This window comes from Schistocerca cancellata, chromosome 8 (genome assembly GCF_023864275.1).
Source record: "Schistocerca cancellata isolate TAMUIC-IGC-003103 chromosome 8, iqSchCanc2.1, whole genome shotgun sequence".
Lineage (NCBI taxonomy): Eukaryota > Metazoa > Arthropoda > Insecta > Orthoptera > Acrididae > Schistocerca > Schistocerca cancellata.
The window spans coordinates 158649325-158661400 of NC_064633.1; the positions used below are offsets into that span (position 1 = coordinate 158649325).

The 12076-nt window shown below is 39.7% G+C and overlaps 1 protein-coding gene across 3 annotated transcripts in view; it reads right to left on the bottom strand.

Annotated features, from left to right (window-relative positions):
* Positions 1 to 1516: 1516 nt before the first annotated feature.
* LOC126094656 (heterogeneous nuclear ribonucleoprotein 27C) overlaps positions 1517 to 12076 on the bottom strand; it is a 67360-nt gene continuing 56800 nt past the window's right edge. For all 3 annotated transcript variants that reach the window (XM_049909160.1, XM_049909161.1, XM_049909159.1), the window contains one exon: positions 1517 to 2633. In XM_049909160.1, the coding sequence (XP_049765117.1) occupies positions 2518 to 2633 (116 nt within the window). In that variant the 3' untranslated portion in view covers positions 1517 to 2517. The remainder of the gene's footprint in view (positions 2634 to 12076) is intronic.

Genomic DNA, 12076 nt, shown 5'->3' on the forward strand with positions numbered 1-12076 from the left:
CAGATTTGAATACGAAAGTCTTTAAAATGTGCTTTCGTAAAACTCTTGTTCTATTTCTGTGTTACATCTCTGCCACCTGCCACAGCACATGATCTGCGCAAAACATATATTTTCAGCACATCACAAAATGCTTTCACCCCTACCAACACTCCTGTTGAACAGCCACCCCCTCTCCACACGTCCAGCACATAATCTCATTTTATGAGAGTTAATGTGGGTGGGATGGTGGCTGAATTGGCTGTTGGGTGACGTAACAAGTCGCCAGCCAATAAGAGCTCACTAGCTGGAAATGACCATTTCCTTGATTTTGACCAAGCATATTCTTCAAGATTCGGTGTTTGAATTTAAAAGGTTGACGATCAATATTGTTGCTGAATACAGTACATCGGAAATAAAAGCAAAAAGATGAGACTGAGTCAGAAGTGACACAAGAAAAGGTGGCAGATGGGCCCCTTCATCATGTATTGGCTCGGTCCAGAACACTTCATGTCAACTGTCCTGCTGTAGCAGTAGTTGTAGCGTAATTGTGCAGTGAGGCTAACTGTTGCGATTTGTGTAGGCACTGATCACAGATTACATCAGCTTTTCTTTTCTCATGTCTCCACTCTTCTCAGCATAAAATATTCCCTCAACTCTGCCACCACCTGTAGTGTAAACCATCTGTCTTTTGCGCCAATTTATAATTCATTCAGTCACATTGTCAAATGTCAATAGTAAGAAAGCGGGACAAAGCCAAGTGACATCAAGTTAGAATGTAGACTCAAGGTAAACCTTACTAGAAACAAATGTAAAATCCGGGAATTTTTGTGATCTTATGGTTTTTTCACAGGGGCTACAAATTTATGTCGTAGACTCACAAGAAATACAATCGGAGAATGTGAAATCGAAGTTCCCTTGTCGGTACGCAATGCTGCGAAGCTGTGGCAGGTCAGTAATCCTTTATGAAGTTGACTGCTAATTTGTATTCTGATACGAACAGATTTGCCTTATGATATAATATCAGAATGAATGGTTTTAGTTCCACTGGATCCTGTACAGTTAATCGGTCAGGCAGCACAATGTTGTTCATGTCAAAAATGCCGGGTTTCACTGACGAATTACTTAGGATGATGGAAGAATAAAGATTTTGATGTCAGTATCCAGCATTATCGCAGTTTTCTGGTGAAAATTCACGACCAGAAAATTTTAAAACACTGTAACAGTGAACAGAGATGATTATATGGATGACTGAATAGGTTTAGATGATGACTGTATATCATTATTCGATATTTGCATCGATTATCTTTCTATTCCGCTCATAAAACTTCACAGAACTCTTGAAACACAAACAACAATAGGAAGAGCAAGAAGATTATCCTTGATAAAATGTTGGCATGATCTGCTGGATCAATTTCAAGGTTCCATAGCAATGCCATGTATACATTCAATGACTCACAATATAAACAAGAAATGACATCACAATGATTAAAGAGCATTTTTTCTGGATTAGGTACTTTCAATATAATCAACACATAAATGTACTCTCAAATTTATTACATTCAAATATATACTCAAAATTTGTTTTGTATAAATGTGCTTATTCTTTGATATCACGTATGAAAATGAAAGCTTATTTATGAACAACATTTCCCATACATTCCATGTTATCTTAACTTCTCACATTACTTCATCACCCATAAAATACCACACAGTAATGAAATTTTAAATCCATGTAATCTGTAATTTTGGCAGGCAGTTCTTAAAATTACATCAAAATAAGTAAGGGTACAGCAGTGAATGAATGTGATTATGGTAATGCAGAATACAACTTAAAAACTGTGGAAGTTACTGCTGAATCAAAACTTATTTTGATTAACGTGTCATACAAGGGTGACAGTACTGCAAATAATACGTTATGTGCAAGATGTGTATCTTAAAAATATATAATGAATATTGGACAAACTGTTACAGCTTCTCATCCAACTTTAGGATGACAATGAATAACCCTTTCAGAAGATCTAGAATATTAAAACTGTTATTTGTTACATCAATCATTAATGATCGACAGTCTTTAATTATTTTCCAATTTTTGATTTAATCAACTCATTCTTACAAGGAAACATTCATAGTTCCTACATTCAAATGACAAACAAAATAAAACTTCTGCTGACACATCTAACAAGTACCAACTACAATCACACTGAAAATTGCGAGATGAGTGATAACATCCATTTCCATTAACTATAAAAATTAAACAGCAGGCAGAACAAACAATTATTATTTCTCAAATATCAAATATGAATATCTGAAATGGAAACAAAATGAAGGAATACATATCTATATATTAGCTCTGCTGCTAACAACACTGAACAGTCAGCTGTGGATTTTATCCTATTCCTAGAATTGTGTGCTGTAAACCATACAGTCCAGTACTAAAGGTGTCCCACAGAAATAAACCAATCTGAATGAGAGGTTTTCACCATACAGTCCAATAATGTGCTACAACCTGGAGTGTTGTCTTGTCAGCAAATGAAATTGTTACATGCGCCTGTACGGATGGAAGCTCTGCGCCTGGTTGGGCTGGCTGTAGTTGCCTCCTCTCTGTGGTCCTGGTCCACCAGTGTAGCTCCCAGCAGTACTGCCATCTCCCTGCCCTGAATTGGGACAAGCAGGAGAATTTGTCTTCAAGTCCATCTTGCGTAGAAAGGATGGGAATTCTGGAGAGTAAATGTAGGAAAGGATCTGGACATTGTCAGGAATCTTAACCACAGTGCACAGAAAAAAAACTGCTATAAGGACCAATACATAAGAGAGGATTATGCCAGGATGTTCTCAAACAGAAAAAGTATCACAAAAGAGAAAATGCCAAGTATTAACTGCATATTTTAACATTTCCGAGGATAAAGTGGCCAAACTTCCAGATAAAATCTACAGAGGTCATTTTGAGCAAACACATTATTAATACAGATGTAGTATCCACTACCTGGGCACTAAGAATTGAAAAGAATATTGAACACAATGATTGGTATCTATATTAAATATGACATGACATTTATGTTGTAGATAAGAAGATGCAATACACAGTCAAAGTTCCCATACAGTGGTAATTCCCTACAGTTGATTAGTATACGACACTGTTTTGCTGAGAAAATTGTGTGTGCTGTCAATATCACGACAAAAATTATATACAGTAAGAAGAGGCATATAATGTGCACTGGATGTTTCACAAAATGTCTAACAGTGTTGCATTTGTTAACCAAGCTGATTGAAAACTCTTGTGGGATGATGGTTTTTGTACGATTTGAAATGGCGCAGAAGTATACACCCAAAAACTTACCTACCTGCTAACTTAGATTGGTTCACAGTCATTCCAAATCATCTGACTATTTTAACTGTAAATTGCTGTTGTGGAAATATAACTGGAACTGTAATTATCCTATTTTCTTTCCAAACACCTGGGGTAGCATCAACATTCTTGTTATGGATCTTCCTGCCATGCAATCGCACAGAGGACTGACAGCTCTTGTTTTGCACATGTAGAGTAGATCCTGCAGTAGCATTTATTACTTCCTACAATGTTGGTAGTAGTTGACAGTATACTGCTGTGATTTACCCCTATTACCTACATAAAACTTCCATGATATTGTAATATTCAGAGAAAAATTGCAGCAGCATTCAACAGTATTGCCAGAGTTTAATGGCAGACTGTGAAGGTATTGCTATCAAAGGAAACCTATGGAAATGCCCTAAGAGTGTAGTTCTTGGCTGTATGTAACGAAATGGAGATTGAAACAATATTTATGAATCACCTGGGTATTTAACCATTACCTTTCCTCACAACAGTATTACTGCTAGAAAAAAAAAAACAAAGCACAAGTATCCTTCCTAAATCTGGTATTACACTACAAAGAGGGAGGTACAATGTCTACAATTTTGCAAAACTAGTTAAAATCAATGACTCAAATTTCTGACATTCTCTATTAGTCTTACATAATCCAAGCCAGCTTAACATGAACAACACAAACTTATTCTTGTGGGTAATGTTACCTGAGCTGTTAACAGTAAGTACAGATTCATATAAATTTAACAACAGCAATGTGTGGATGGATATGTGTGTGTGTGTGCGAGTGTAAACCTGTCCTTTTTTCCCCCTAAGGTAAGTCTTTCCGCTCCCGGGATTGGAATGACTCCTTACCCTCTCCCTTAAAACCCAATCCTTTTGTCTTTCCTTCTCCTTCCCTCTTTCCTGACGAGGCAACCGTTGGTTGCGAAAGCTAGAGTTTTGTGTGTATGTTTGTGTTTATTTGTGTGTCTATCGACCTGCCAGCGCTTTTGTTGGGTAAGTCTCATCATCTTTCTTTTTAAATATAACAACAGCATTTGTTAGACTCTGTTAAATCTAACTTCTGTAAATAACTGCTTCAACAATTTTACTGCATGAAAAATTCAGCATTATCAGATACACAAAGTTAGAATGTGTTCCTAAAAACAGTGTTGTCTACTACACTTAATGAAAATGTTCCTTTTTTTTAAACTAAGTTAACCTTCACCATGTTATATTTCATATTTAAAGAATAGAAAATTAACCATTAAGGATTCTCCCCCACCCCCTCTCCCCAATACACACACGAAGTGTTACAATATTGTGAAATCTGTTAGGTTCCGTTAAGACATAACAAACATGAAAGATTATCACATGCAATTATTTGCATTTAGTAGCTCACCAAGAGCAGAGCCATTACAGGATGGGACATATACCTCTTTAAAGAAAACGACACATTTATTGAAGAGACACCTTAGTGTTCAAACACAAAAGGTTTCTTTGAAGTAATTTATTTGTGATGATATCCCTTTTCAGAAACAATGTCTTCCCGACACCCAAAACTTTAGTAAGCCTGGATTCTAATATTAGGCACTTACAAAATATCAGTGACATTAACTTACTACCCAATCAAGATTTTTTACTGGTAACAGTGCTTTACTAGGTAGTCATGTTGGAGGTGCTATGCAGTTTCTTTCCTCTGACCTTTGAACTCAGTCACCTAGCCAGTTGGTAAAGGATAAACATAATAAAATACAGAATCCTGGGTAGAGAATTGACTAGACAAGATTTCCATACAACGAAGAACAACATATTCTTCAGTGGTTAAGAGAGTAGCTTGGTCTTTTTGGTCCTGGAATATTTCTCCAAAGTGCCTCAGTGACATACTTGGCATTTCACACATACCATATCAGGAACTGTGTGAAACAGTGGCAGCACATTAAGTACAAAATTTAAACAAAGCAAAGGCTGCTGAACACAGTTTTAAAAAGAAACACAAAATTGTATTTGACAACACAAAACCTGTCTTCATTGCGACAGTATCAAGGAGGGTCAAAATCAAAGTATGGAAACAACTTTAACCAGATTTAGCGACTATACATTTTAGCTATGCAAGGATGAGAGACCTCAATGCTGTGAGACTAGAGAGGAATTATACATTTCTTCACATTCTATAAGGGTCAATGGTGGCATTACTTATTTCTCTCTCATCAAGAAGTTCAAGGGATTCTCCTTTCTTCTTTGAAAAGTTAATGTTAATCACACTGCTGCAATCTCAACAGGTGTGTTTCATACTTTTTCTGATAAATTGAAGAGGTTTGCAGAAAAAAAGTGTTAATATTGAGATACTACATGTGATATGTTGGTTAAATTCAAAGACAAGAACACAATTGCAATAAAAGAAAACAATTTGTATACTAAACCGTTCTGGCAGTACGAACTGAACTACTTATTACAAGCATGTGGTGCACTCAAAAACACAGCAATTAATATTATCAGTTGTCACAAAATTTAACAAATTAAGATTTCTGAGTGCAAATCACCATGCTGAATATAAAAACGCATTTAAATGACCACATACAACATTAAACATTAGTTCTGACATTCAAGAAAAGTTTCTAGAAGACTGTAAACTCTTTGGTATTTATCAAATATTTAGGAGCTGTAATTACCAGGTTAGACACAACAATGACCTGCACAATGAAGAAAACCTCAATAAATGAAGAGATTTCAGAGGAAGAGGCAAGGAACAAAATGAGAGATTTAAAGCAGTGAAATGTTGTGGGACCAAGGGTGAGCATGTTGTCAGAGTAGAAATAATGGAACAGTAGCTGAACATTTAGCACAATTCTCCTTGGATGCTTAGGTCCTGTTCATTCCGTCATGCTTTAACCTAATCAATGCTGATCAAACCTCCAATCAATGCTCTAGAAACTGCCAGAAGCAATACAATGAACAAATGACCAGTATCTGACAAAAATTTGAGAGTGAAAGAGCACTATTAGGAATATCTTTGTTAAAATTAACTGTGTCACATCAAACTTCCTGGAAGTCACTAAAGACCTACACCAAGGTACTGCAGCCACCTTAAGAAATCATTACACACTTGCAAAACTGCATTGCTGCAAAAGTGTTCTAAAGCAATCAATAAGCAAACTCTCAACCACAACAGCAACTAAAAGATCAGGAGACAAAGAGGAATCATTCAAGCTACAGGATAAACACTTGCACAGCTTTGAGAAAAATTGAACATGAATAGTTATTGGAATTTTAATTTCTGTTCCTGTGCTTGCAGAAAAATAATAATGAATTGAAGGTCCACCTTTTCTGAAGTACATAATTACCATTTTGCTTTAACACTCAAACATGATTCACCAGATCTGTATTCCTCAACAGGTACTTTTTTCTTGTATTTTTCCACAACTGTTGTTGTTGTTGTTGTTGTTGTTGTAGTAACAACAACTACATTCATACAAATTTCATGTATGTTAGGAAATATGTTACATCATCATCAGATTTTGTTCTTTAAATTATGTATGTTTTTATCTTTTATTTACACTGTGTGTCTTGTGGCTGCCAACCGAAATCAACTATAGATCTAAATTAACACACCGAGCCACCCATAACATAGGGATATTAGGGCATCGTCTAAATTCAGAGCTCTCACAATGTAAGCAAAAGGTGAAGCATGTATGTGAATTGAACAACAAAATCTGATTTAACATTCCCTATCCTACATAAAGATGTGTAAATGTATTTTAAGAATGAAAGAAAAAGCTACTGATGACACCATAACCACGTTGAAATGTGTATGATATTAAAGCAAAACAGCAGTTCCGTACTTGCAGAAAGCCAGAGCCCCTAATTCATTATTACAAGTAGTTATCTATTTAAGAAAACTGCCTCCAATACCCATATTGAAGTAAATGGCAGCTGTCTTTCCCCACTGACTTGAATATGAAAACACTAATGCTTATTGCAAGTATAACAATGTCAGCAGTAATTTTTACTGAGCCAACCACAACAATATTTAAAAGAACATATTTAACCCAATTTAAAACAAAACGTTTACACATATATATCACTAAAGTTTTTCAATTATCAGACTAACACACAAAGCATTAACATCTCTGTTCTATCAAACAAAAATTTTACACTTTCTTATGACAATTGCAAAATCAATTACTCTGAATGTTTTTGAGCAGTACTAATGAAGACTGCAGGGAATGGACAGAAACTGCTGCTACAGGAACTCGGCAGAGTACAGGTGGTGAACAAACCTAGTTGACGGGCAAGTAAGTCAGGAGTTCTGCATAGTCCATTTATCTCAGGTAGTACAGTATGAACTAACAAGCAATCTGAGCCCTGCCCAGAGCTAACAATGTTTAGTCATTAGACAGCAGTATAATCAGCCAATCTAGGTAATTACTGAGAAAAATTGAACTTCCAAATAGTGTGGTTCCTATGGGCATCTACACTTTAATCATAGAAGGTAATTTTGCAACTGATGATGTCGCCATTTAAGATAGTGGACAGAATTTGACACTGTTGTGATATACATCATTGTCAGAAATAAAAAGGAGAATTTTAAGATAACAAAGATTTGTGAATTCTTCTTCCTAAGTGCTATATCTGATAATATTACATTTATAATTGGAAAAATGTTTCCCTTTGTCAAAATAAAGGTAGGATGTGTAGCAGGCTTTTGCTTGGGTTGGGTGGTTTGCTTGTTTCTAGAATACACAGTTGCAGCAACATTGTAGGGGTATCTGTGGACACGCCAAACTAACATGATTCATGAAGAAGGCCTCTACAGTAGTTGTAGATGCATGACTTTCTTTGCCCTGGAATGTTTCTTAACATGGGCACATAATGTTGGTACTGCAAACTGGTGAAAGCAGGGAGGGAACTACAGTAGTTGTATTTCCACAAACATGTATGCCTTAGGAGAAAATACTAAGTGTAATAAATCCCATTCCAAAGAACACAGGCATGAATATTATCAAGCCAGGAGCTTAGTAAGTAATGTTTGCAAAATACAGGCAAAATATTTACAGAAGACTGGAAGAAATTGTATTCTTCAACCTTGTAGATCAGTTTGGGTCGCAGAGAACTGTAGCAACATGCAAGGCAACACTGACACTGAGTTATCATAAAAGACAGGCTAAGAAAGGCAAAACTATATTCATAGCATTTGTAGATTTAGAGGAAGCTTTTGACAATGCTGGCTGGAACACGCTCTGAAAATTCTGTAGGTTGCAGCAATAAAATAAGGAAGCAGAAATTTACCTACAACATGTATAGAAACCAGCCCACATGAAATGAAAAGAAGCAACTGCTGACAATGGAGTGAGACAGGGATGTAGCCTATCCCTGATGTTGGTACACTGGTAAGCAGTATTGGAAACAGATGAAATATGAAAGCGGAATTAAAATTCAGGGAGAGAGGAAAACTTTGGCAAACTACAACAACATTGGAATTCTGTCACAGATGACAGAACTTCGAAAAGGTTAGGCAAAATCAATAGTGTCTTGGAAATAAGTCTAGTGTCCTGGTACAATGTTACAAATTGAACAAACAAAAACAAAGCCAGGGTAATTGAATGTTGTCAAATCAAGTAATAAAAATTATTGAAATGAAGAGACCTGCAGCAGATTAATTTTGGTCTTTGGGAGCAACATGACAATGGAGGAAGTAGGAAGGACATAAAATGACTGGCAATAGCAATAAACGCACTTCTGAAAAAAGAAAATTTTGGTAACATTTAATATCAATTTCAAGTGTTGCAAAGCCTTTTCTGGAGGTATTTTGTGGCATATAGCCTTGAATGAATGTCAAACTTGACAAACAGTTCAGACAAGAAGAGACTGTAAGCACTTGAAATGTGGTGCTACAGAGTAAGGAAGGACATTCATTACATGGCCTGATTAAAGGAAGAGACCAGTTAACAGGACACATTCCGAATTCATTTGTCAAAGGGTCAGTAACTTTGTGATCGAAAGAAGAGCTCTTGCCTACAGAAAACAGCTTCAGTGCTCCTCATAAAACATTTGTTGTCTTAATGTTATTAATATGTACATATTATTTATTATTTAGGTTTTAGGGCGCACAACTTCAATGGTCATTAGCGCCCTGACTACTCTAAGAATGCACCGCGAGGCACAAGTTGACAACAACAACTAAAAGGGAAAACACGATAAAAGACAGACGGACAGGCATAGGATTAAAAAACAACATCAAATGTCCTTAGCGAGGTTTGTCAAATTGATAAAACAAAGAACACGAGCAGCTGCTCGTGGGTCATCCGCTAAAATGGCATCGAAAGTATTAGGCAGGTTAAGATCGAGGCGCAGTGTGGTAAGATCTGGACAGGACATTAAAATGTGCCTAACCGTCAGCAAGTGCCCACATGGGCAGAACGGCGCCGGCGCAGCCGTCAGCAGATGGCGATGGCTGAACCGGCAGTGTCCAATTCTTAACCTTGCTAAAACGACCTCCTCCCGCCGAGAAGGGCGTGAGGAGGACGTCCAAGCCACGGGAAGAGGTTTTAAGGCCCGAAGCTTGTTGTCGGTAAGTGCAGCCCAATCGGCATGCCACAGCGACACGACGCGCCGACAAATGACCCTGCTAAAATCGGACGAAGGGACACAACAAGAAGCTGTCCGAGGCTGGAGGACCGCAGCCTTGGCCGCGGCATCCGCAGCCTCGTTCCCAGGGATACCGACATGGCCAGGAACCCACATAAAGCTAACCGGCGTACCGACGTCCACCAGCTGCTGGAGAGAGCGTTGGATCCGGTGTACGAAAGGGTGAACCGGGTACGGATCACTGAGGCTCTGGATGGCACTCAGGGAATCTGAGCATATGACATAAGCAGAATGTCGGTGGCGGCAGATGTAAAGAACAGCCTGGTAGAGGGCAAAGAGCTCAGCTGTGAAGACCGAACAATGGCCATGGAGCCGGTATTGGAAACTTTGTGCCCCGACAATAAAGGAACACCCGACCCCGTCATTGGTCTTAGAGCCATCTGTATAAATGAAAGTCATGTTCATGAACTTCGAACGTAGTTCCAAAAAACGGGAGTGGTAGACCGAACCGGGGGTGACCTCTTTTGGGAGCGAGCTGAGGTCGAGGTGAACGCGGACCTGAGCCTGGAGCCAAGGTGGCGTGCGGCTCTCGCCCACTCGAAAGGTTGCAGGGAGTGAAAAATTAAGGTGTTGAAGGAGGCGACGAAAGCGAACTCCAGGGGGTAGCAAGGCAGAGACATACAACCCGTATTGAAGGTCAAGAGAGTCGTCAAAAAAGGAACGATAAGACGGATGGTCGGGCATTGACAGTAGCCGACAGGCATACCGACAAAGCAGTATATCGCGCCGGTAGGTGAGTGGCAATTCGCCAGCGTCAGCATGAAGACTCTCTACGGGACTGGTATAAAATGCTCCGATCGCAAGTCGTAAACCCCGATGTTGTATGGAGTTGAGGCAGCGTAAGATGGATGGCCGTGCAGAGGAGTATACGAAGCTCCCAAAATACAGCTTGGAGCGGACGATCGACCGATATAGACGAAGTAGGACGGTTCGATCCGCTCCCCACGACATACCACTGAGAACACGGAGGACATTTAAAGAACGGGTACAACGGGCGGCCAAATATGACACATGTGGAGACCAGCTAAGTTTCCTGTCAAAGGTAAGGCCTAAAAATTTGGTTGTCTCCACGATTGGGAGAGCAACGGGACCGAGTCGTAAGGACGGTGGGAGAAACTCTTTGTAGCGCCAGAAGTTAATACAGACCGTCTTCTCGGCAGAAAAACTGAAGCCATTGGCGACACTCCAGGAGTAAAGACGGTCAAGAGAACGCTGAAGACAGCGCTCCAGGACACGTGTACACTGCGCGCTGCAATAGATGGTAAAATCGTCCACGAAAAGGGAGCCTGATACATCAGCTGGGAGGCAATCCATTATTGGATTGATCGCGATGGCGAAGAGAGCGACGCTCAAAACTGAGCCCTGTGGCACCCCATTCTCCTGGCGAAAGGTGTCTGACACGTACCCTGAACTGTCGATCCATTAAAAAGGAACGAATAAAAAGAGGGAGGCGACCGCGAAGGCCCCATGTATGCATGGTGCGGAGAATGCCCGCCCTCCAACAGGTGTCTTAAGCCTTCTCCAAATCAAAGAACACAGCCGCGGTCGGGCGCTTCCGCAAGAAGTTATTCATAATGAAGGTCGACAAGGTAACCAGATGGTCAACAGCAGAGCGGCGCCTTCGAAATCCACATTGTACATTGGTAAGTAGGCGTCGAGACTCGAGCAGCCAAACCAATCGAGAGTTAACCATTCGCTCCATCACTTTACAGACACAGCTGGTAAGCGAGATAGGTCGATAACTGGAAGGCAAGTGCTTGTCCTTCCCCGGCTTAGGAATCGGGACAACAATAGACTCGCGCCAGCATGCGGGAACATGTCCCTCAATCCAGATGCGATTGTATGTACGAAGAAGAAAACCTTTACCCGCAGGAGAAAGGTTCTTCAACATCTGAATATGAATAGAATCAGGCCCTGGAGCGGAGGACCGTGATCGGCCAAGTGCGGTTTCGAGTTCCCGCATGGTGAATGGTGCATTATAACTTTCACAATTCGAGGAGCGGAAGTCAAGTGGCCTAGCCTCCTCTGCCTGTTTGCGGGGGAGGAAGGCAGGGTGGTAATGAGCGGAGCTCGAAACCTCGGCGAAAAAGCGGCCGAAGGCATTGGAGACAGCCTCAGGGGCCACAA